The sequence below is a fragment of the Panicum hallii genome, chromosome 3, assembly GCF_002211085.1.
Source record: "Panicum hallii strain FIL2 chromosome 3, PHallii_v3.1, whole genome shotgun sequence".
Lineage (NCBI taxonomy): Eukaryota > Viridiplantae > Streptophyta > Magnoliopsida > Poales > Poaceae > Panicum > Panicum hallii.
The window spans coordinates 2,075,620-2,101,020 of NC_038044.1; the positions used below are offsets into that span (position 1 = coordinate 2,075,620).

General features: G+C 46.9%; 3 protein-coding genes and 1 long non-coding RNA gene across 5 annotated transcripts; 2 read left to right on the forward strand and 2 right to left on the reverse strand.

Moving 5' to 3' along the window:
- Positions 1 to 307: 307 nt before the first annotated feature.
- On the reverse strand, positions 308 to 8,478 carry LOC112885023. The gene is made up of 14 exons (XM_025950689.1): positions 8,084 to 8,478; positions 7,880 to 7,981; positions 7,505 to 7,807; positions 7,184 to 7,415; positions 5,788 to 5,853; positions 5,573 to 5,676; positions 4,924 to 5,025; positions 4,549 to 4,851; positions 4,228 to 4,459; positions 2,832 to 2,879; positions 2,617 to 2,720; positions 1,761 to 1,803; positions 654 to 779; positions 308 to 566 (listed from the first exon to the last, which is right to left on the reverse strand). The coding sequence occupies exons 1-14, from the start codon at positions 8,186 to 8,188 to the stop codon at positions 445 to 447; spliced, it is 1,992 nt and encodes a 663-aa protein (XP_025806474.1). The 5' UTR covers positions 8,189 to 8,478; the 3' UTR covers positions 308 to 444.
- A 214-nt stretch (positions 8,479 to 8,692) lies between these two features.
- On the forward strand, positions 8,693 to 18,966 carry LOC112886645 (proteasome subunit alpha type-4-2-like). Its single transcript, XM_025952603.1, has 2 exons — positions 8,693 to 8,963; positions 18,426 to 18,966. The coding sequence occupies exons 1-2, from the start codon at positions 8,693 to 8,695 to the stop codon at positions 18,764 to 18,766; spliced, it is 612 nt and encodes a 203-aa protein (XP_025808388.1). The 3' UTR covers positions 18,767 to 18,966.
- A 3,300-nt stretch (positions 18,967 to 22,266) lies between these two features.
- LOC112884249 lies at positions 22,267 to 22,900 on the reverse strand. Its single transcript, XR_003227066.1, has 3 exons — positions 22,829 to 22,900; positions 22,647 to 22,714; positions 22,267 to 22,542 (listed from the first exon to the last, which is right to left on the reverse strand). It is a non-coding gene; the product is annotated as an uncharacterized LOC112884249 (long non-coding RNA).
- Positions 22,901 to 24,051: 1,151 nt separating this feature from the next.
- On the forward strand, positions 24,052 to 25,050 carry LOC112886815 (proteasome subunit alpha type-4-2-like). 2 transcript variants are annotated; one of them, XM_025952812.1, is made up of 2 exons: positions 24,052 to 24,383; positions 24,510 to 25,050. In XM_025952812.1, the coding sequence occupies exons 1-2, from the start codon at positions 24,113 to 24,115 to the stop codon at positions 24,848 to 24,850; spliced, it is 612 nt and encodes a 203-aa protein (XP_025808597.1). In that variant the 5' UTR covers positions 24,052 to 24,112; the 3' UTR covers positions 24,851 to 25,050. The 2 variants fall into 2 exon arrangements, with proteins under 2 accessions (XP_025808597.1, XP_025808596.1); XM_025952811.1 differs by having other exon boundaries at positions 24,052 to 25,050.
- Positions 25,051 to 25,401: the final 351 nt, after the last annotated feature.

A 25,401-nucleotide genomic window follows, 5' to 3' on the forward strand; every position in this document is an offset into this window, starting at 1 on the left:
TTTCATTGATCTTTGTAAGTATTTATACAGGGAGAACCGGAGAGTTGCGTCCGTACGTCGGAGGGGCGCATCCGTACACCAACGGACACACCCGTTGGGTTTAAAAGATTAACTGCTAATCAGTTATTGATCTAATCTAATGGCTAGGATTAGCCCTAACCTATGGATGAGATTATCTCTAATCTTCTGATTTCTAACAAAAAGATAGCCATTGCATTTAGCATTCTCACGACTGAACCAGGCGAGACCATAAGGGTCACCAAAAAACACCGAGTTTGCAGTGACTGCCACACCACCATCAAGCTCGTATCAAAGATAACCAAACGTGAAATTATGTTAGAATGATAAATCAACGCTAAGAACATCTCTCAAGTTAAGCAAGCTTACAACGCAATATAGTTGCTTTTCCATGTTACAAGCTAAGCACAGCAGCCTCATAGGATTTTACGATTGTTCACAAGAGCGCCGTTTTATCCCCCGTTGGATATTAGGACCTTCACGTTTGGTCCGTTGCTGGCCTGCTTTGTAGGTTGAGCTATCAGTCACAAGGGCACCCATTTTACCACCTTAAAATTTTTAAAGCAAATTTAAAACAAGTTCATGCTGCAGCGTTGATGGATCATAAGAGCTAATTACATGAAAAAGAAACTTACCCCTATTCCTGTTGTGGGCTGCTTGGAAGAGACGGGTGACTGGACGATGAGGTAGAGGTGGCTTCAAGGGAGCCGTGATGGGCAGGCATCGACATGTCGACGTGCTAGCATGGGCTGCAGTAGGTGCTGCTTGAGAGAAGAGAGATAAGAGTACAGTGTGATGGCAATACTGCTGTTTAAATATACATACTACCTTACAATCTTAGCAAAAGAAATAATTCTCAAAGTGCTGAATTATGGAAACTGAAAGTTTGGAAACTAATCAAAGGAATCTAAGTCCTAGTCACCAGCGCTGATCCTTTGCAGCTTCCTATCCTTTGTTTTTGCTAGTGTTGCATACCTATGTGAGTAGTAGACATTACCGAAGGCCTGCAACAACCCCCAACTCCAAAAACAAATTGAATAGAATCCTTAGCGGTGCTAACACCTCGCCGCATTACACCCAGTAAGCAAGCCCATGCTGATTGCCAATAAATGCAACACGTTCAGCCAGTGCGTGCGCAGACGAACGGCGACTTAGCCTGTTCACGCGCAGCCATCACCACACAGCGCTTTAGGCCCTGTTCTCTTCAGCTTTCCTTTTTTGCTTTTCTTTTCTTTTCACTTCCTATATGCACCATTGCACTTCCTATAGCTTAGCCCTAAACAACATCGTACACCACGACCATCCCCAAATGCAGTTTTGGGATGCTAGAAAAAAGTTTAGGAAGGGTGGGAGGAAGGTGAAGTGACTCCATTATTGAGCTCTAATGCACCGCACCCTTTACCGGATCTATGCAGCATCAAGTCCAAAACCATGACGTAAAAAAAAACAGCTTTGTCGTAAATTTTCTGGTTGTGGAGTTCAAGATAATCTATACCTTTATGGGTAATCTATATCACATTCCATGCTAACAACACAGCTATAATGTAATCATGCATGCTTATTGTTGAGTAATACTACATGCTTATTATTTATTGATTTCAGCGCTTAATCTAAGTGCACATAAATGCACATATCCATACTCTCTAATGAGCTAACTCTATACGATGGCACATATATAATTAACCCATAACAAAAGCATATTAGATAAAAACTCGGTAGGCACTCGGCACAGCAGCAAGTACCTGTTTTCTGCGCGTTTTCAGCCACTCTCATGCCACTCTCAGCCTACAATGAACAAACACGAGTCAGATGTGAAGCAGTATTTTGGCATGTATTTTGGCAATAGCCTCAACTATTGGATACATTGTCAATATTCTCTTTCTTATAGGGTACACCCCACATGCATGTGCACGCCAAACCCAAGAAACTGTTGACAAACAAACAAAGTTGCTACAGAGGCTAGGATACACAAGATGCACGTGAATCAGCTGGTGTTGAAGATGCATATAGAGAAAAGTACAACCAAACATTTTTTTTAGAAATTTCCAAAGAGAAGGCCTAAAAAAAAGAACATCTAGTAGTATACTACAGTTTTGAAATGATAGAACATTGTAGTATACTGCTGTTATACCACATCATAGAACATGGTAACATTAATATAAAAATAATAATACTGTAATGATTTAAACACAATAGAATGATGTTAGAACTCGTTGATCAACAAAATAGTGAGATGCACATAAGTAAGTAGGTAACAATAGTGATTTCATATAGTGTTGAAATGGGCCAGCATGTGGATCCGGTAAGTAGTAAGCATCAGCGATAGCAATTTGATTGGCCCATGACTAATGCCAGATTAGTGCTGAGCTTATTGAATAATACTATATATGGGTTTCTCATGCTGAGCATACGCCCCATTGTGCCCCATCGGTGGCCCGCCACCGGTGGCACATCATCAAACTGTAGTCCACATACCACTTTAGATCTAATCACATAAAAAACACACCAGTCAGGACCTAGTCATAACAGGATGCCAACTTCATGTGCATGTACCCAAGATGAATTGCATAAGAATAGTTTAATCACAAATAAACTTACATGGTTGTCATCCAATGAGTCATCATCATTCCCAACCTCGTCACCACGAACAATGTGCTTGTCCATTTTACCAACCTCATAAGGAGCCTTTTGCTTGTTTTTTCCTTAAAACAAAAACATGTACATATAGTTCAGCTGGCAGCAAGATTCAAGGGCCAGTAGCATAGATGCTCTAAAGAGTAAACATGCAACAAATAATTGGGGAAATTACATACCCTGGATACAACTGCTGCACGTTGAAAGTCTCTCAGTTTCCTCTTCATCTGAAATGAGGATAAAGTCTGATATTCTCAGATCTGTGAGTTGGCCTCCACTTTGCAAGCTGGGGAATAAGGATACAATGCAAAAGAGCACAGACGCCCCCAAATTGCCCGGCACATTTAATACTAAAAAAAATGAAACAAGATGCATGATGGAGCTAGCATGGGTTGTAACACCATTACACTCTTTCTGCTTCTTTCACCTATGTGGCTGATTGGTTTATCTTTAATTATCAAAGTGATGAAAACTGACATCTTATGGCAGTAGTCAAGGATTGTTAAACCGGTTATCTGTTCATCTAGGGATCAAAAGGAATATACAAGTGATTTTTTATTTATTTATTTAATGGCAATTGTTGTTCCACACGACCTCACATCTCTTTCTTATTCTTGCTAATTGTTTTGATCTCGAATAAACTCATAGCTCGCAGCTACTGCTACTTTATGGCTATTGGCGCCCTATGAAAGCATCCAAAACACTGACAATCTGCTATTCTATTTGAAAGAGGATGGAACGTTGGACATAAGAGTGCCCTTCGAGGGCTGGAGGAACCTGTGAATACTTTTAGAAGCATTCTTGGTGTTCATATAATCCTTTGGATAATTTCATATGTTTCCTGAAGGACAAGGACAAAGTAATCCCAGTGTTCATACAATCACACTAAAAGCTGTTGATGCAGAGAAAATTAGGTTCAGTTTATGTTGCTGGTGTTCTTGCCGTACATATAATTTTGATCCCTGCAGTTTGCTTCTTAGTACGGCTACCCCTTGGACTTGGTAGCCATACTAAGAAGCTATCTTGAAGATGTACATGTTTCTTTGCCAATTATTATATATATGTCAAATATTTACTCATTTTCCTTATCAATATATCAGCAGTCCATGTCTCACTTATTATTTATTTCATTTGAACTAAACTAAATATACTTGATTTGGGTTCATTTGAAACTTTTATGCTTTGCTAAAAAAATTAGATTTCAAAACATATTATAAACTTTTTGTTAAATGTAAGATCAACAAAGTGATTTATGGGGCTTTGATGGCATAGTAACATTCCCAAACGATGTTTATCATTGCTGCATTGTTTCAGCAACATTCTGGTGATTTTACTCTGTGTTCTATAAGTTAGTGGCAGAGAATGAGCTGTATTTCTAGTAGAAAACAATCAACGAGAAAACAAGAACCAACTGAAAATGCCCACCGAACAGCCACGCAATGACCTAGCGCTAGCGCTAGAAAGGTGGTGTGATGCCAACACAACCATCCAAACATCTGCCCCAAGAGGGCGCGTTCAAACAACCATGTGGATGCAGGAAGAGGGGAGCAGAGGTGGGAGGCATGCATGTATTACCACACAAGTTTTTCCGAGCACTTGAGCCTGGCGCAATCTTTTGCAATTTATGCTTGGATGGGCACTCCCGCAGCTGGTGCCAAGCCAAGGCGGAGAATGGAATGTATTCTTGGCAAGCCACGCATTTCACCATGATACCTTGGACGAGGTGGTCGAGCTCACTGCAGCGAACATAGTTGACGATATCCCCACGGTAGCAGGGGCTACAAATGAGAACGTCACCAGAGATATGCTGCAACAAGGGTAGGATAGCATGAAGCCAAAATCAAATCAAACCAAACTGCATCCAAATTAATTCGGTCAGGTCAGAGCTGAGGTCACCCTGAAAATAGGAGGTCGGAGAGGAAGCTCGCATTCAGAGCAGACAAGTAGACTTGTCTTGATGCGGCCGCGCCCGTAAAACGCGAACTCCATTTGCCGTTCCGGAAGCTTGGGATCGACGACGTCGGTGTTGCACCTGTGTTCAAAAAACTTGCCGTAGGGGACGTATTCGCCCCCGGAGTCGCAGAGGATGCATTTGAACTCCATCTGAGCGATGGTGCGGTCCAGCAAATGGCACCTGGAGATACATGCCTTTTCGTGTCGGCGGGTGCAGGCACCACAATAGATGTGGCTGCCAGCGCACTGCAAGGCCCAGAAGTGAAGTTGAGCTAAGGAAAAAAAACGAAAACTTTGCGGGCTTTTCATCTCACCCACCGTGTACGCTTGGGCCCTGATCTGGTCAGGCCGGAGGGGTTGTTGGCAGTATGCGCAATCCAGTACTAGCTGGTTGATCTTGAGTTCAAACACACCCATCTCCTGCGATTGAATCTATCAAATTAAGCGTCGTGGAGAAGCAATAGAGAGAAGAAGTAGGAAGAAGGAGAAGCATCTAATGTAGCATCCTAGAACATGGTAACATTAATATAAAAATAATAATACTGTACTGATTTAAACACAATAGAATGATGTTAGAACTCGTTGATCAACAAAATAGTGAGATGCACATAAGTAAGTAGGTAACAATAGTGATTTCATATAGTGTTGAAATGGGCCAGCATGTAGATCCGGTAAGTAGTAAGCATCAGCGATAGCAATTTGATTGGCCCATGACTAATGCCAGATTAGTGCTGAGCTTATTGAATAATACTATATATGGGTTTCTCATGCTGAGCATACGCCCCATTGTGCCCCATCGGTGGCCCGCCACCGGTGGCACATCATCAAACTGTAGTCCACATACCACTTTAGATCTAATCACATAAAAAACACACCAGTCAGGACCTAGTCATAACAGGATGCCAACTTCATGTGCATGTACCCAAGATGAATTGCATAAGAATAGTTTAATCACAAATAAACTTACATGGTTGTCATCCAATGAGTCATCATCATTCCCAACCTCGTCACCACGAACAATGTGCTTGTCCATTTTACCAACCTCATAAGGAGCCTTTTGCTTGTTTTTTCCTTAAAACAAAAACATGTACATATAGTTCAGCTGGCAGCAAGATTCAAGGGCCAGTAGCATAGATGCTCTAAAGAGTAAACATGCAACAAATAATTGGGGAAATTACATACCCTGGATACAACTGCTGCACGTTGAAAGTCTCTCAGTTTCCTCTTCATCTGAAATGAGGATAAAGTCTGATATTCTCAGATCTGTGAGTTGGCCTCCACTTTGCAAGCTGGGGAATAAGGATACAATGCAAAAGAGCACAGACGCCCCCAAATTGCCCGGCACATTTAATACTAAAAAAAATGAAACAAGATGCATGATGGAGCTAGCATGGGTTGTAACACCATTACACTCTTTCTGCTTCTTTCACCTATGTGGCTGATTGGTTTATCTTTAATTATCAAAGTGATGAAAACTGACATCTTATGGCAGTAGTCAAGGATTGTTAAACCGGTTATCTGTTCATCTAGGGATCAAAAGGAATATACAAGTGATTTTTTATTTATTTATTTAATGGCAATTGTTGTTCCACACGACCTCACATCTCTTTCTTATTCTTGCTAATTGTTTTGATCTCGAATAAACTCATAGCTCGCAGCTACTGCTACTTTATGGCTATTGGCGCCCTATGAAAGCATCCAAAACACTGACAATCTGCTATTCTATTTGAAAGAGGATGGAACGTTGGACATAAGAGTGCCCTTCGAGGGCTGGAGGAACCTGTGAATACTTTTAGAAGCATTCTTGGTGTTCATATAATCCTTTGGATAATTTCATATGTTTCCTGAAGGACAAGGACAAAGTAATCCCAGTGTTCATACAATCACACTAAAAGCTGTTGATGCAGAGAAAATTAGGTTCAGTTTATGTTGCTGGTGTTCTTGCCGTACATATAATTTTGATCCCTGCAGTTTGCTTCTTAGTACGGCTACCCCTTGGACTTGGTAGCCATACTAAGAAGCTATCTTGAAGATGTACATGTTTCTTTGCCAATTATTATATATATGTCAAATATTTACTCATTTTCCTTATCAATATATCAGCAGTCCATGTCTCACTTATTATTTATTTCATTTGAACTAAACTAAATATACTTGATTTGGGTTCATTTGAAACTTTTATGCTTTGCTAAAAAAATTAGATTTCAAAACATATTATAAACTTTTTGTTAAATGTAAGATCAACAAAGTGATTTATGGGGCTTTGATGGCATAGTAACATTCCCAAACGATGTTTATCATTGCTGCATTGTTTCAGCAACATTCTGGTGATTTTACTCTGTGTTCTATAAGTTAGTGGCAGAGAATGAGCTGTATTTCTAGTAGAAAACAATCAACGAGAAAACAAGAACCAACTGAAAATGCCCACCGAACAGCCACGCAATGACCTAGCGCTAGCGCTAGAAAGGTGGTGTGATGCCAACACAACCATCCAAACATCTGCCCCAAGAGGGCGCGTTCAAACAACCATGTGGATGCAGGAAGAGGGGAGCAGAGGTGGGAGGCATGCATGTATTACCACACAAGTTTTTCCGAGCACTTGAGCCTGGCGCAATCTTTTGCAATTTATGCTTGGATGGGCACTCCCGCAGCTGGTGCCAAGCCAAGGCGGAGAATGGAATGTATTCTTGGCAAGCCACGCATTTCACCATGATACCTTGGACGAGGTGGTCGAGCTCACTGCAGCGAACATAGTTGACGATATCCCCACGGTAGCAGGGGCTACAAATGAGAACGTCACCAGAGATATGCTGCAACAAGGGTAGGATAGCATGAAGCCAAAATCAAATCAAACCAAACTGCATCCAAATTAATTCGGTCAGGTCAGAGCTGAGGTCACCCTGAAAATAGGAGGTCGGAGAGGAAGCTCGCATTCAGAGCAGACAAGTAGACTTGTCTTGATGCGGCCGCGCCCGTAAAACGCGAACTCCATTTGCCGTTCCGGAAGCTTGGGATCGACGACGTCGGTGTTGCACCTGTGTTCAAAAAACTTGCCGTAGGGGACGTATTCGCCCCCGGAGTCGCAGAGGATGCATTTGAACTCCATCTGAGCGATGGTGCGGTCCAGCAAATGGCACTTGGAGATACATGCCTTTTCGTGTCGGCGGGTGCAGGCACCACAATAGATGTGGCCGCCAGCGCACTGCAAGGCCCAGAAGTGAAGTTGAGCTAAGGAAAAAAAACGAAAACTTTGCGGGCTTTTCATCTCACCCACCGTGTACGCTTGGGGCCTGATCTGGTCAGGCCGGAGGGGTTGTTGGCAGTATGCGCAATCCAGTACTAGCTGGTTGATCTTGAGTTCAAACACACCCATCTCCTGCGATTGAATCTATTAAATTAAGCGTCGTGGAGAAGCAATAGAGAGAAGAAGTAGGAAGAAGGAGAAGCATCTAATGTAGCATCCTCCATGGTGGCTTACCCGGTTCCTTGGGGGCAGGACCGAGGCTTCCTTGGATCGGTCCTCCTCGGCCTTGTCCTCCTGGGGGCGGAGTCGCTCCTGCGCGGCAACGAACTCCTTCTCCATGAGGAGGTAGTCCTTGACCCGCTCGAGCTTGAGGAGGCGTAGGCGGCACTTGGAGAGCGACGCGACGTTGGGGATCTGGCCGCCGCGAGACTGGTGGTTGTGACGGCCGGGCGGAGGCCCGCGACGGATGGCTGGATCAACGGGTGGGGCGGTGGCCCAGCAGGGAAGGACGAGACCGGCGGTCGGGGGATCCGCGGCGCTGCTGGGCCGCTCGACGGCGAGAGGTTCGGCAGGCGGTGGGAGAGCGGCACGCGCCGCGGGAGGGAGGCGCGGCGAGGGGAGAGGAGAAGAGAGAGTTAAGTGCTGTTCGGATCCATATAGCAAAAGAGCAAAAGGATAAAATTTTTGCTATTTACCAAAAGCGGCAAAAATTTTGCTTTTAGAGATGTTCGGATCCTCCAACAAAAAATTTGCCCTTTTGATGTTTTGCTATATGCATCCCCCGAATCCCCCAATCTCGCAAACCCCAATCTCGCCACCGCCGCCACTGCCGCCGCCGCCGCGATGTCTCGCCGCTATAACAGCCGCACGACGATCTTCTCGCCGGAGGGGCGTCTCTACCAGGTGGAGTACGCGATGGAGGCGATCGCCCTTGGGATCCTGGCGGCCGACGGCGTGGTCCTCGTCGGCGAGAAGAAGGTGACCTCCAAGCTCCTCCAGACCTCCCGATCCGCCGAGAAGATGTACAAGATCGACTCCCACCTCGCCTGCGCCATCGCGGGGATCATGTCGGACGCCAACATCCTCATCAACACCGCCTGCCTCCACGCCCAGCGTGTGACAGTTTGTGTATTTGTAATGCTAGATATATTTTGTTAGTGTGAAATATGTGTTTGTTTGTATAAAGTTTATGTGTGTTTATGTGAAATTTTTGAAAGTTTAAAGTGCAAGTAAAAAGGGTATTTTTGTAATTACAGAAAAACTTAGGGTTGTTTTTGCAAAATGTACCAGGATAAGGGTAATTTCAAAATAGGTGAAATATATTTTTCTTACTTTATGTCTTGTAAAAAAATATATATATTTATTTATCCAAAAGTTTCATTGGAAACGTGTATATTGAAGTGTGTAAAAATTTTGGGTAAAGTGGTGAAAATAAGGGTATTTATGTAATTTTATAAAACTACAAGTCCTTTTATGCAAATATTTGAATTACAAAAGTAACTTTCAAAAATTACTCAGGACTAAAGTATAAAAAGTGCAAGTCATCATGACATGTCTATCCAACCATTATGACGAGTTTATTCCGTCATCATGACGTGTCATAAATGCTTGCATTTAAGTCCTGAATTTTATAAAGTTACGTTCTTCAGGACAAAAGCAATTCAAATCCAATTTTTGTTCAAAAATTCACGTGTAAAAATATAAGTTTTGAGTTTTTGAACTTGAGCCCTAAAGCAATGTTGTAGAGTTTGAAAAACTCTCCAACTTTTGTTTTAGGCATTTCTTCTTTTGGGTTTTTAATCGACGGGAAATTTTGTTTTACAAACAGGTCCCTGCAGTTTTCTATATTTACGCATAGGTCCTTGGGGAAAACTGTTCATCCTTCTCCTCCTCTGTTTCCTTACCCTGGCGTCTGCCTTATCCTGTCCCAACCGGCAGCTCTGTCCAATTCGTTTTTCCCCTCCCTCTCTCCATCGATGTCACATCCCTGAGCACCTCCTCCCCTGCCTTCCTTCCTTTCCTCCACCGGGTGCTCGGCCAGCGTGGGGCGGCGCCCAGGGGCGCTTCTGCCCGGGCGGCGCACAGGCACGAAGACGGCTCGGCGCTGTGGGGCGCTAGCGCGGCGGGCGCCAAGCCGGGCGAGCAGCGGACCGAGGTGCGGGCCGATGCGCGCAGGCAGCGCGGTGGTGTGGCGCGCGGAAGCCAAGCGGCGCGCGCGGCCGGCGGGCCCGGCCCGAGCGGCGGCCGCAGGAGCTGAGCGCGCGAGGGCGGCTCGGCTGGGCCCAGGCGCGGGGCTGAGCGCGTGCGGCAGTGTGCGGGCCGGCGCAACGGCAGGCGAGCCCGAGGCGGCAGCGGCGCACGGTGCGGGGCGCAGGCGAGCCAGTGAGCGGAGCGCGGCGTGGAGTAGGCGCCGGGCTCAGGCGGGCGGCTCCAAGCAGCGGGCGGGAGCCGGTGCGAGCAGGAGAGACGGCCGCGGTTGGAGCTGAGCCAGGCGACGGCGGGCTCGGGCGGTTCGGTTGGGGAGCAGGGCGCTGGCGAGGAAGCAGGCTCTGGTGGCGCAAGCAAGCGCGTGTGCGCGGGCGAGTGGAGGTGCTTTGGCGCGCAGCAAGGAGAAGCGGCTCACAGGAGCAGGTGCGGCACGGGCTCAGGCGCGGGTGAGCCCGAAGAAGAGCGACGCCAGTGCGAGACAGGCGGGGGGAAACCGGCGATGCAGGGCGGCTTGACTGGAGTGCAAACACAGGGAGCCGGCGAGGGTGCGGCAGTGACGCGAACGAGCGCGTGCAGGTGGAGTGGAGGCCGAGCAGGCAAGCGCGCGAGTGGCTCGCGGCGCGGACGTGCAAGCCCATGAGGCGCTGGCTCAGATGGCAGCAGCGAACAAGCGCGGGAGCTGGGCGCAGCGCAGCGGAGGCAGTGTGACGGTTGGAGTGGCAGCAGTAGCGTACAAACGCTGGACGGCCGGAGTAGAAGCGTGGGCGCGCGAGCTTGGCGCGCGTGGTAGGCACTGGAGTGAGTGGCGCAAGCGCGTGGAGGCGTGGCAACACGCGGCGTTGGTAGCGCGGAGATGCGCGGATGGAGCTGAAGCGTGGCGGCTCGGGACAAACCCGCACAGAGGGCGACGAGGTCGCGCACGGCAGTACCTTGGCAAGGACGGCCGCGGAGGGACCTGCGACGCGGCAAGGCCGAGGCGAGTACGGGCTCGACAACAGGAGGAAGAAGAATAACCATGCAGAACGAGCTCGGGCCGCGACCGAGTTGATGTGCAATGCATTGATCGGAGGCCGTCGAGGAGAGGGCAACGGAAGGCACAGCCCTAATACAGGTAGACCACAGTCCTCGCGAAGGCGAAGGTGTGAGTATGGCGTGGCGAATCAGAAAGAGAAGCCGCGGAGCGAAGGCAGTGGTCGGGCGTGACGAACTCAGAAGAGATGCAGTGCAACCAGGCACGACGAGCTCCCTTCATCTATACGGAAGTCGAGGCGAAGGCAACGCAACGCGGGTTTGATGTGCAACGCATGACCGGCGGCGGTGATAGGTCAAACCGGATGGCGTCGCAACAGGTGGAGAGGACGGCGAAGTTACAGGATCCAGAGGTCTGAGCGGGATTGAATCGGAGCGTTCGCAAGTGCGAGCGGAAGTATTATGTTAGTGGCCGGCTCGGCTCGTTTTAGCAGGCGCGTGTGTGAACAAAACAACAGGCCATCTTCCACCCACGTCAACCCCTCCTGGCAAACTTCTTCGTCATCCACGGAGTCTCGTCATCGTCGAGTTTTTCTCTTCACCAATCCTATTCACCACGGGAATTCATTTTCCGTTTGTTCTTCTCCACAACCAAGGTTTGCCCTGATTCTCTGAATCTTCTTAATGCCAGCGATTCCTTTGCCGGGATATCGTTGTTAACTTCCTGTTATCTATTTTCCCGACTAGGGACTTAATTGTTTTGTTTTAGAAAGTTCTAGGATGTTATTTGTAAAATTTCCAAAGCTTTCTTTATTTCAAATCAGTGAACGTTTACAAATTTTATGTTATGCTCTTGAATTGAAGTCTTTGATGTGTAGTCTAGGTCATATAATAGGGAATGAATGTTTAATGGTGCTTTATATCGTATGCTTGTATTATAGCTGAAAAGTAAGCCATTGAATGTATGTCTTAAATAGAAATGTGTGATATCTAGTTAATCCTATCACCCTAACACTCATATCCCTACAATCTAGACATTGTCCTCGTCTTGATTGCTGTTTCTTTAAGTTCCTTGTCGTATAAAGATCCTTGTTAGTTCAGGTGTATTTGCTGCTTAGCTAATACATCTCTGTAGCTAAGCTTTAGCATCAGCTATCAACTCAGTCGCTAAGTATCCATTTCCTTTGAGTTTAGGATGCTTCTGTGTAACAGTTATCAGCCGATGCATTTCTTTTGGTATGCTTCTACCATCGACTAGTTAACTGAAACGGTTGTTATCTTCCTAGTATCGGCTACTGCCGATACAGTTCTTTTGTTCCGTCCTACATCGGCTGCACATAGTCGATGTATCAAAGGTGTACACACAATCTTAGGATTCTTGTTATCAGCCGATCCAAGCCGATTTTGGTTGCTTTTCCATATCGGTCGAACACGGCCGATCGATCCTTAGTTTCCGCTTCCTTATCCACATACTTCTATCAGTTGATTTATCGACTGAAAGATCGGCTTTCTATATCTATCGGTCATATACCCTTAACCACACTCCATTCGACTATACGTCACTCAATTGTTGTGCTGACGTAATCAAGTCGATATAACCACACCTAGTTACCTAGAATAACACTTAAGCACATCTCAGTTAAGACACAACTGCTTTAGGAATCATCCCTCTGCTGAAGTGATCGATGCTTTCATTGATCGTCTAGGAACCCGATGCACTCGTCAATCTGCTAAACCCTCATTGTTTCCAATCGACTCTGTTGTAACCCTCAACGAGTAGCCGATTCTAATTAGCTATCCACCTAAAGCTGTATCTAAGTTTAGTTTAGATCTTTTTGGTTGTCATGTAAATATTATGTTAAATGAGTGTTGAATTGCAACTTTGTTGTGAAGTAAAATAGTTTTGTGTGCACACTTGAATGTAATGTTGCATTACATGTAGATACGATTACTTCAACAACGGTACCTACGAGATCTCCCCGGAGTCTACGGAGGATGTTTCTGAAGACCAAGTGAACGTCACCAAGGAATTAACTGAAGCCCCGAACCAAAGTTCGGAAGATATTGATATTTCTGACTTCAGTCCCACCAGTAAAGGCAAGCCCCGGACATAACCTACTACTTTATTACACTGCAATCTATAACTACTTACATATTCTATGCATTAAGTTCTTAGGAATTGCTTGAAACCCTAGTTGCATTCTCCTAGGAACCAATGTGATGGATACTAGCACTTGAGTCCGACTAGCTGCTATGCTAATAGGGCCGGTAGAAGTCGGGTGATTTCCTGTCACTCGCGCGATATAGGAGTTGTAATGTTTACATTCCTGTTATCACTATAAGGATGATGGACGGGAGTTTTGTGAGGTATCATGATTGAGGTGATACCCCGTCTGTGTTGTTGAATCTGTTAAGGTCGCAGCATGTGGAAGTGCGGGTTAAGTGTTTGAAAGTACTAACCACATGCCGCGAAATATGGTAAGCGGTAAGCCTAGTAACCAATCGGCCCGAGGAGTGGACATATCTCCCACCACTCGTCTTGCTTCTTCTGGTTACTTATGTTCGACGTGTGGGAATACGTGTTGCAAGGGCAACCAGGAGTACGGGTTTTGTAGTCGCGCTACAGACGTACGTCCTGCACTTTGGAAGTGCATATGGTCCTGCAGTCGCTTGTGGTGGATCTGATCCACGAGTCGGAATGAAAGGTAAACGGTTGCTTCGGAACGACCCTGTGGTGTTCCAAGCGTGTGAGTTAGGTTTACCTTGCAAGGTTGAATTTCGATTCAGGAATCGTCCGCCTCTCATGATGCATGAGACTGCTTACCCCCTTTTCCACATTGAGTAATAAGAGAAATCATATGATTATCAAAGGTGATGTTTGACCAAAGATTCTACCTTGATTGAATAGCTATAGGTGCTCATCTAGATTGAATAATCACATAGAATTTGAAAGCTAAAAGTTGACATTAAGGATCTACCTTTATCGCTTTTCAGCCGAAACTAAATCCAGAACCATTTCAAGCTTCCATAAGTCTAGTTATGGGCTAAAGTATACCCAATCCCGGGTAAGCCTTGCTGAGTATTAGTATACTCAGCCTTGCTAGTTTTATATTTTTCAGGTAAACCCTTTGAAGACCCTACTCTTCCCTTGCCTTGGCCCTGTGCTGTCACGACCCAAAATTTAAAAGCACGAGATTAAAAAAAATTAAGCAACATCATCATGAGCATCATCCAAGCATTATGGGGCATCATATGCACTTAATTACATAATGCTCATCCATTTTCTTGTGTGAATTTTGTGCAAGTTGTGAAGTAAGTTTAAATTTTGCTATGTGGCTGTGCCCCCCAAATATTTTAATCAAATACTAGATTTCAAATGATGATTTGTAGATATTTTTGTGCAATTTTTGGATGCCTAACCCGAGCCATAAAATTCTTGGAAAATCTGAAAACTGCAATGTTGTTTGATTTGTTGTGAGCAATCCATATTAGATTTTTATGATCTTGTTGTTGCATTGTGTTCTTGATGATTTAATCTAGCTTCAGTAAAAATTTGGTGATTTTTGGAGCCCGAGAAGTGCACGTTTTTGAATTTGCAAGTTGAACCGTTGCCTTTTCCTTTTTTCCCCTCCTTCCGGCCCCACCTGTCGGCCTCCTCTCTCTCCCGCGCGCCCGGGCCCGCGCGTCAGCCTCCCCCTCCGCGTTCCCCGGCCCTCCGCGCCCGTCCGTTGGACGCCCGCGCGGCGGCGCACGCCGGCGGCCGTTGGCCCGTCCAGCGTGGCGCCGCCCCCTCGTCTCCCGTGCCGCCCGCTCGTCTCCCCGCTCCCCTCTTCAAAGCGCGCTCGTTTCCCTTCCCCGGCCAAAACCGCGCGCCCCTGCCTCTTCCTCTCCCTCCGGTCCGAGCCGCCGCCGCCGCAATCCGCCGCCGCCGCTTCGTCTCCGCCCGATTCCGCGCGGCCACACCACCCCCTCACCCTCCTCGCTCGGTTCCGGCTGCCCGCCGTCTTCCCCGTCGCCCGCAGCACCCTCCCCCGCGACCGCCTCCTCCCGCCGCCGCCGTGCTCCGCCGCACCGCCGCCCGCCGCTCCGTTCCGCTCGGCCGTGCCGCGGGTGAGCCTCGCCGCCTTGCCACGCGGCTGGCGCGCGCGTCGCCCCGCCCCCGTGCGCCCCCTGCCGCTCCTTCGCTTGCCGGCCGCCGCTGCGTCGCGCCGCGCGCGCGCGTTCGCGTGCGGGCTGCGCCGTGGGCGCGCCCCGGCCGCGCCGTGGCGAGTCAAGGCCGCCCCCCTGGCCTTGACTCCGCCTGGGCCGCGCGCTGGCCGCCTGGGCCCACCTGTCGGCGCCGGTTGGGTGCCGGCTCGGGTGGATCTAGCGCTGGCCGCCTCGTTCTCCCTTTTATCATTTCATGTTGATCTTGTTAATTGCGTAGAAATTGTTGTGGATCTCCAAAAATGGTGAAATTTGTTTTGTTTGAATCCTCTGTAACAGATCTGCTTAGATAAATTAAGTTTATGCATGTTAGAGTCCTGTATTTTAAGTTGTAATTTATTCTTGTTAAACCAAGTTAATTGTTAATCTTATTTTATGGAGCTCTAAAAATGTCAAACTAAAGTTTGTTATATTCCCTGTAAAGTGCTTTTCCTCATAGTGCTAGTTGTGTAATCGTTCCAGTACTGTTTGATAGGTTTTTAATGTGTTTTTAGTTTTGCTGGCTGCAACCTTATAAAATGAATATCTTTTGATAGAAAATTGATAAAATGGTAAAACCACTTCTGTTATCCTTGTTATCATGTCTTGTACCTCTGGTAATTTTATTAGGATTTTTGAAAATGTTTTGCATGGTTTGTAAGATTTATCTTGAGTTTAGCTACTGAAAATTGTAAATATCATAAGTAATTCTACAAATATGTTTTTGATGCAAACTCAACTTTCATGAGTTTATTTTGAGATCCTCTGGGTGCAGAAATTAAATCATGATTTATTCTTGCTATTTTGTTGCATGAGCAAGTTTGCCGTCGGGCTTAAAAATTTAATTTAGTAATCGAGCTTGTAGTGCCATGATGGTATTGCTTTCGCGTTGATGTGACTTTTCTCTTCTATTATTATATCATTGCATATCATCTCATTTTCACATCATTGGCATCATCCTAATGCATACATTTCATTCATGCATTTTAGTGACCGAGACGCCGGAGGACGCACCCGTTGAGCCCGCCGAGTTTGTTGAGACCGAGCCGGGAGCCGAGTGTGTGGTTGAGGAAGAAGAGAACCAAGGCAAGCAGCTAAGCATGATTCCTTGACCGATTCAACTTGCTTAAACTTAGTTATTTCACTTGGGTATCTATGCTTATGTTAAATATTTATCTATTGCATTGTTATCCCTATTTTCATGCAATGCCCGCTCTTGATTTGTTTATCCATGCCCTTGGCACACGTAGTCACTTGCAACTCATTTAACTAAATGCTTAGTCGTGCCTAGAGTTGGTAGATATCTTGTAGGAAAAAATTGGAATAGGATCACTTGTTTCACCCACTTTGTGTTATCTTAAACGTGTTGTCCGGTGCGGAATGTTGGGTCGGATCGTCTAGTTGGAAGTGTGGTTTTGGGTTCGGGCGGAAGGTAGGGCCTAGAGAAAGGAGTCTCGGAGGCTTAGTCCGCTCGAACCGATTAAGGACCGTCCGTGGATGACCTTGGAAATTGAGCATTTATCGTACTACCACATATCCATTCATGGGGTGGATAAGCCGAATACCCTCTAGTTCTAATCGTTGATGCACGGTCCTAGATGCGTGGCCGTGGGGCTTTGTAGAGAGGCTTAGGGGTGTCCCCGGTGGACCTAGGTTACTCTCCGCGCAAGTTAGGCGTGATGTTCAACGGTTATAACTCGTCGGGAATGGTTGATGCGAGTACCCCCTCACCCAACGTGATCGGTTGGGCGAGTCGCATGGTCCTTGTGTCGTGTGGGTAAAGTTGTACACCCTTGCAAGGTTAATGAATCAATTCGAATTGCCGCGCTCTCGGTTATGAGCAAGCTCAAGTTTCGACGAATTCTTCGTAGTTGTATCGATCTTGGTCGCATGTGGTTTATGATGCTTATGTCACCTCTTATGGTTGGTCAATGTTTAACTAAAATTTTATGGTGGGTTGGGCAAGAAGATTAAAATGCTAGGATGCTAGAATAGGTTTGGTTAGAAAGTTCATGCTTAGGCTAACAACTTAACCCTAAAGCTTTCTTGTGAGCCCTCATTTGCATACTCCTTGTTTATTTATTCGCGTAAGTCTTGCGAGTACCTTTGTACTCATGTTGCTATATTTCTTAACTAAGTTGCAGGTGAGCCGGAAATTGTTTTTGGCCACTTCTACCCCGCCGATCCCGGTGCGGGCGAGGAGTAGGTCATTGTGGTGTCGACGGCGTCCTTGAGCAAGACTCCGTCTCGTTGCGCGCTTTATTTTTTTTCCGCTGCGTACTCGTCTTTTGGGGATATCATGTCACACTAAACTTCATGAATTAAGTCCCTTTTTAATTTGAATTGTGAGCCCAAGGCTTGTAACTTGTGTTGAACCTTAACTTCGATTTGAGCTTGCTATTTAAAATTGCTCTTTGTGGTACAATGGCAAAATACTAGATTGTGAACGGTATGTGTATATGCATGATCTTGGGCATATGGTGGAGCACATACCGGGACTACCGGATTTAGCCTCATTTTGGGTGAACGTCGTGTTGGTCGTCGCGATTTAGATGTGGGTTAACACGTGGCACGCCGAAGCGCGAGCGCGTGTTAGCTCTCCTCTTAAGTATAACGACCGGCGACTCGTCTAAAATGGTGTTAAATTGGGCGGTTCTCACATGTGCTCTTCCAGAAGATTGGTCCGAGGAATGGGATCCGTCCCCGGCCAATACTGATGATCTCGAGTGATGTCGTGTCAGGGCTTAGCATGACATCCGTCTTGACGACGTGTTGTAATCGTCGCGTATGTTTTCCGCTGCTAAAAATCATAGCTTAAACAGTTTGTATTGTTTTATCTAAGTTTGAAACTTTGTACTACTTTTATAAACTCTTGTAATGTAATTCCCTATTATGTAAATTGTGACGGTGATTGTATCTCTGGACTCACCTTCGTGTGAGGTAACCTTATTTGATCCTGTGTATCGGTGGTTTATCGGGACGTTACCCGACAGGCCAAGGGATTATACCGTTTGAAGCACGTTGGAGCCCTCTGGAGTGGACTCGCGTACTTGAGCCGGTATAATTCAGGTTGGTTCTGCCACACAGCGCTACGCGCTCGCCTACCAGGAGCCCATCCCCGTCGAGCAGCTCGTCCAGTCCCTCTGCGACACCAAGCAGGGATACACACAGTTCGGAGGCCGACGCCCCTTCGGGGTCTCCTTCCTCTTCGCCGGGTGGGACAAGCACCACGGCTTCCAGCTCTACATGAGCGACCCATCTGGCAACTACGGCGGGTGGAAGGCCGCCGCTGTTGGGGCTAACAGCCAGGCCGCGCAGTCCATGCTCAAGCAGGACTACAAGGACGGCTTGACCCGCGAGGAGGCCGTCGGCCTCGCGCTCAAGGTCCTCAGCAAGACCATGGACTCCACCAGCTTGACCGCCGAGAAGCTGGAGCTGGCCGAGGTGTTCCTGCAGCCCGGCACTGGGGAGGTGCAGTACCAGGTGTGCTCCCCTGACGCGCTGGGGAAGCTGCTTGCCAAGTCCGGCCTCACGCAGCCAGCGCCTGAGGCGTAATGTGCTGGTTTGCTGTGGCTTGTGATGCCTACTACTGCTCTTAGATATGGTTTAAGCAGTTATGCTTCTGTTGTCCAAACTAAGATATCCGAGAATTATGTGTTTTAATTTTATGTTCAGCATGCTTGATCCATTAATGCTTCATCTGTAACAGTGGATTGCCTTGAACTTGTTTCAAATTGTTGGTTTCTATCTTCTTAGCTTGATTGTTGCCACGATTAGGGAGTATGGGAGACAAAGGATCAGGGAAATCTAGTATCAGATCTATTCGTATGTCTAGACTATGACAAATATAAGCCATCTGGATGATACTACTTGTACCCATCTGCGCATCAGGAAAAGTTTTAGTTTTAGGGTCCTATTTGTTTAAGATTATCTATGTGCTTCTGCTGTGCTTGGTTGTGTTGCAATTGAGACTAGTGGGAGTTAAGGGAACTTAGAAAGCCAAGTACTATTTATGTGAGCAGACCATGAAAATTTGACCCATCAGGATAATATTAGTGTTTTTTGTCAGCTATGCGTAGAAAATAGGCAAAATTTTTATGGTGTTTCTGTCTAATTCAGATTACATAGATGGTTTTACACCCAGCATCTTTTCTAAGATTCGATAAATTTCTCAGTACATCTGGGCCCAATTTTCAATCCCCTCTTGCAAGTCGGCGTTGCACCTACCCCGGAACTATGCAGTAGATCATTCATATCAACTAGACTAGCACCCTGGGGTCAATATCTTCAGAGCATGTCCATAATATTTCTGCTCGTGCTGATGATGTTTATCTGGGGATTCCTTCTTGTTATCCTTTTTTGGATGATCTTGATCAGGTGTTTTGCACATAAATCAAATTATGTAGTATTTGGTTATATGCCTGCTGAAGCAATATAGCACCTGTATTCCTGTACGTAATGATCATTCTGTATGTCTCTGACTACTTTAAACCTTGGACAACTCAGTACTGTGATTTAAGTACCAAGTTGTTACAGTCTGTAAGTACCAAAGTAGTCTCAAAACTCTTTGATGACAGGAGGGATTGAATCATACTATGTTATTTCAGAACTATTATTTGTACTTAGCTCCCATCTTATAACCTTTGCGACCTAACTTTTCTGTTTAACCCTGAAATTGGTTTTGTGTTGCGACTGTAATGTGTTAATGGTCTCTTACTGGTGACTAACAGTTTTCTCCTTGCCTTGGTTCCTTGGCTAGGTGTGAACTTGAGAATGCAAGTTCAAGAAGATTTTGGCTTGATGCCGCGGAACGATGAGATGATTTAGTATTTGATTGGGTTTTCATCCTTTGTGTTTTCTTAATATCTATGTGCTGACTTGAAACAATGTTCACTCTGCCTATAAATTTGGCATATGCTTATTGTGTTAATCTTTTTGTGTACTAATATGGTTTGTGAGCCAAGAATCCAAGATCCAGAGTGCATGTCTTCCTAAGAATTGAATTGAACAAATCGGAAAAACACTGCAGTGGAATCATGTTTGTGTTGATAGGGTCTAGATTCTGGATCATAATTTTGGATCCTGCCTCAGATTTGGAATTGTGAGGTTAGGTCTGCTTATCAAAATTTCTGGAAGGTGGAGCGCAATATAGAATGAGTCCAGTAATCGCAAACGTACCCTGTCTGGAAAGAAATTACACAATAAGCTTGATCAGCACTCAGCTGGCATCGTAATGAATTTTTATCAGCATACAGACGATCACTAAGCTTTGGGCATGCAGCAATTACATTCATTCTACAAGAATTCAACAATAAGAACAATGATTCTGATCAGACATCAAAGTAAATTTTGTGTAAAATGAACGGTAGAAATTCATGAGACATAGTCCTGGGTTGCAATAGTGAACCAAAACTACAGACTAAGCTTTCATCACAAAGTGAACTGTACAACAATTTGTTTCCTTCTAGTTATGCTCGCAACCAAAACTCAGTACACATGGAACACAAATACACAAGGCTCGACGCATGGAAAAGATACAGGATGAAAATCAGATATATATACACCAAAATTCCTGAATTCCTCATGGCATTGCACGTTTCACACGCGACACCCATTTCCACCAAAGGTAAACCACGGATGAAGATATTACTGCAGCAGCTATACAAAGAGCTGCAATGCCTGCAATAATTCCTCTTCGCTTTTCATCCTGTCGTGAAGAACTAGAATGTGGTACTTGTGGGGAACTGATCTTGGGGTCTTGGAAACGGGTAACTGAGAAAATTAAACATATTTGTCAGTTCATGGTATTTGGCAAGCATCCACAAACAAGACGAGAGATCAACAGACGGCAGCATATGTTCTGCAGCTACCTTTTATTGCTGACACAAGTGGCCCATAAGCTCCTTCATATGGAATGCAGCAGGTGCCTCGTCCGCTCCAATATAGATGCATTACCAGTATGGAGTTGTCAACAATCACTTCATGGGTTATGTTAGTGGGTTTTCTGGAACCTCCTGCTTCCTTAGCAATGTCAAAATCCTTCCTGAGGACCAGAAGGATCACCGGGAGCAACCGAGGTAGGTGCGAACCCACCACCTCGGCTGCGGCTGGATGACAGACCTGGACCGCGTGGTTTGCGAAGGCCAACTGTGCGGATCGGGCCTCCTGTGCCACGGGGCGGTGGAAGGGAACGTAAGGGCCTCTTGCGGCCGTCACATCCGATCCCGCCGTCAGACTGCACCAGGCTTTGGTACCTCGCCCGGTAGGGCCACCCTTCCGGCTGCGAGTTGAGGGCGAGACCTTCCATGCCCAGACGAGAGACCGGCGTCCGGGCCGCGTCGTCAGAGTAGAAATCAAATCCCTCGTCAGGGGAGTACGGTTCGGGCTGGGAGAAGACATCCCGGGTCCCGTCAGCCCCAAATCCGGCCATCTCCGGTCCTGCTTTTGGGGTCGTCGGAGGCAGAGGCCGAGGAGATGCGCCGGTGGCAGTGGACTCGACCAGTGAGGACGTGGGCGCGGTCTCAGATCTGCATAATGAAATAATTAAGATGTCTACCTTCATCTGACAGAATAGGATAACAAAAAATAAAAAATGCAATTGATAAATTCACAAAGGCATGGCAGAAAAGCATGTGGAACAGAAATGTAACAATTCACTACTGCAAGAAAACACAAACAGCCAAACAATGATGAGAAAATAAACTGCATTTTAGTATGCTGACTCCCTTTCTCCTAACATAGAAAAACATATCGGATTCTGGTGCTTGAAATTGACTTTTGCGAATCCAATTGATACTGCTTTGTACCATGAACACACAAGCATGACATCTTAGAATTTATCTCACTTGCTAAGCATTTTGACAGAATCATCCATTCATTTAGCCATCAGAGCTACATTGTCCATCTATTGTTGCTCACCGCTCCCTAGAAAATAAATGTCACTCACATAACAAGACAGAAGAAAGTTGTTAACTCGGTACATGGTCAGATACAGCTAGAAGGATGCATAATTACACAGAAGAAAGTTGTTAACTCGGTACATGGTCAGCGTGCTAGCTATCCATTCTCTGTAAATTGTTCAACAGGCTAAAACACATATCTGTTCACACTTACACTGTAATACCTTGACTTTGCTCAAATATAAAGACAGCTAGGATGTTTGTTTGAGTAGGTTATGACCTTAGAAGCAACAAATTAAAGAGAACAATATCGATGGTGGGTACTAAAAGAGAACCTTCTTTTCGGTTTGCAAATATTCCTCCTCTAGGGATTTCTGTGGACTTGTCTTTTCAGAAATTCCATCATCCGCTCCATGTTCTATTGACTCCTCCCTAAAAGATTTGGTCCAAAACACAAGTGCAATACCATTAGTTCTATTATTCTTGTAAGAAAAGGAAGAGTACATCAAAGACATTACTAAGAAAAATTGAATAACCTTGAATTTAAGACTGCCAAATTATCCACATATGTGCGGATCCGATCAATTGATGGACTAAGAACGTCCTGCCCAAGACAAAAAGTTGCATATGAGAACTGAATCAAATATACTCCAAAACTATAATGTCTTAACTAGAAACTCAAACAAGGGTTTTGAACAGCACATATGCAACCACTGACCTTGAAATTAGAGAGGTGACGTTTCGTCAACTTCAGGAAATTGGTTGTGCATCTCTCCAGCTCATCACTGAACAAAAAGTACAGCTGAATCAAGTAAACTCACAGCGCAAGCTCCGCGTTCTGCCCGTGCCCGAGGACCAGCTCGTGGTTCGCCATCGCCGATCACCGCGCCATCAAACTCACAGCTTTGAGTAATTCCTGACAAAGCATCAACCAAGTCGAATTGAGCGAATCAGTGACGAAGCGCACGGATAGACAATGAATTCCACAGATTGAAACCAAGAACAAGCTCAAATCGAATAGAGCATGGTCAAAGAACAGAGCAAGAACTCACTGTAAATCGCAGCGGCGGCACAATCAGTCCAAGCAGACACAGCGGCGTCGCAATCCGGCCTCCTGCAGCCCCGCCAAGATCCAATTTCCTCTGCCGAAAACCCAATCCAACCTTCACGCAGCCATCACCCCGAGACTAGCCACAGCCATCACCACCCAGCAAGCTGTCGGAATCGCCAGGAGACACCAGGACCTACCGACGAGCCAGGCAGGCCCCTGAGACCGCGAGATCCAGGAAGCGAGACCCACCCACCTAACGGCGCCTCGCTGCGCCGGCGCGGCGAGGCAGGGAGCTGCGCGTGAAGGGGGAGGGCAGGGAAACAGCGGGCGGATTTGAAGGCCGCGCAGGGGCAGGGTGGCAGCAGCGCGGAGGGCAAAGAGAGGAAGATGGGCTGCAAAGAAATTGGGGGAAGGCGAGCCGAGGGGCAATGGTGGAAGACGGGGGCGGCGGGGGGGGGGAAGGGATGAGACGGGAGGGGCGGGGTCGGGCGGCGGGCGGCGGGCGGCGGGGGGGGGGGGGGAGGCCGAGGCGCAGGGTCGGGCGGCGGGGGCGGAGGCGGAGGCGCAGGGTCGGGCGGCGGGGGCGGAGGCCGAGGCGCGGGGTCGGGCGGCGGCGAAGGAATTTGCTATTTTGCTACCTCGTCTCGCTCTTTCCCTTTCAACAGATGGTGTTCGGGTGCAAATGGAAAAAAACAGCAACTACTTTCCCATTTGCCCTTTTGGCGTTGGATCCGAACAGGCCCTTAGGTGCTGTTCGGATCCATATAGCAAAAGAGCAAAAGGGCAAAATTTTTGCTATTTGCCAAAAGTGGCAAAAATTTTGCCCTTAGAGGTGTTCGGATCCTCCAGCAAAAAATTTGCCCTTTTGATGTTTTGCTATATGCATCCCCCGAATCCCCCAATCTCGCAAACCCCAATCTCGCCACCGCCGCCACCGCCGCCGCCGCCGCGATGTCTCGCCGCTATGACAGCCGCACGACGATCTTCTCGCCGGAGGGGCGTCTCTACCAGGTGGAGTACGCGATGGAGGCGATCGCCCTTGGGATCCTGGTGGCCGACGGCGTGGTCCTCGTCGGTGAGAAGAAGGTGACCTCCAAGCTCCTCCAGACCTCCCGATCCGCCGAGAAGATGTACAAGATCGACTCCCACCTCGCCTGCGCCGTCGCGGGGATCATGACGGATGCCAACATCCTCATCAACACCGCCCGCCTCCATGCCCAGCGCTACGCGCTCGCCTACCAGGAGCCCATCCCCGTCGAGCAGCTCGTCCAGTCCCTCTGCGACACCAAGCAGGGATACACACAGTTCGGAGGCCGACGCCCCTTCGGGGTCTCCTTCCTCTTCGCCGGGTGGGACAAGCACTACGGCTTCCAGCTCTACATGAGCGACCCATCTGGCAACTACGGCGGGTGGAAGGCCGCCGCTGTTGGGGCTAACAGCCAGGCCGCGCAGTCCATGCTCAAGCAGGACTACAAGGACGGCTTGACCCGCGAGGAGGCCGTCGGCCTCGCGCTCAAGGTCCTCAGCAAGACCATGGACTCCACCAGCTTGACCGCCGAGAAGCTGGAGCTGGCCGAGGTGTTCCTGCAGCCCGGCACTGGGGAGGTGCAGTACCAGGTGTGCTCCCCTGACGCGCTGGGGAAGCTGCTTGCCAAGTCCGGCCTCACGCAGCCAGCGCCTGAGGCGTAATGTGCTGGTTTGCTGTGGCTTGTGATGCCTACTACTGCTCTTAGATATGGTTTAAGCAGTTATGCTTCTGTTGTCCAAACTAAGATATCCGAGAATTATGTGTTTTAATTTTATGTTCAGCATGCTTGATCCATTAATGCTTCATCTGTAACAGTGGATTGCCTTGAACTTGTTTCAAATTGTTGGTTTCTATCTTCTTAGCTTGATTGTTGCCACGATTAGGGAGTATGGGAGACAAAGGATCAGGGAAATCTAGTATCAGATCTATTCGTATGTCTAGACTATGACAAATATAAGCCATCTGGATGATACTACTTGTACCCATCTGCGCATCAGGAAAAGTTTTAGTTTTAGGGTCCTATTTGTTTAAGATTATCTATGTGCTTCTGCTGTGCTTGGTTGTGTTGCAATTGAGACTAGTGGGAGTTAAGGGAACTTAGAAAGCCAAGTACTATTTATGTGAGCAGACCATGAAAATTTGACCCATCAGGATAATATTAGTGTTTTTTGTCAGCTGTGCGTAGAAAATAGGCAAAATTTTTATGGTGTTT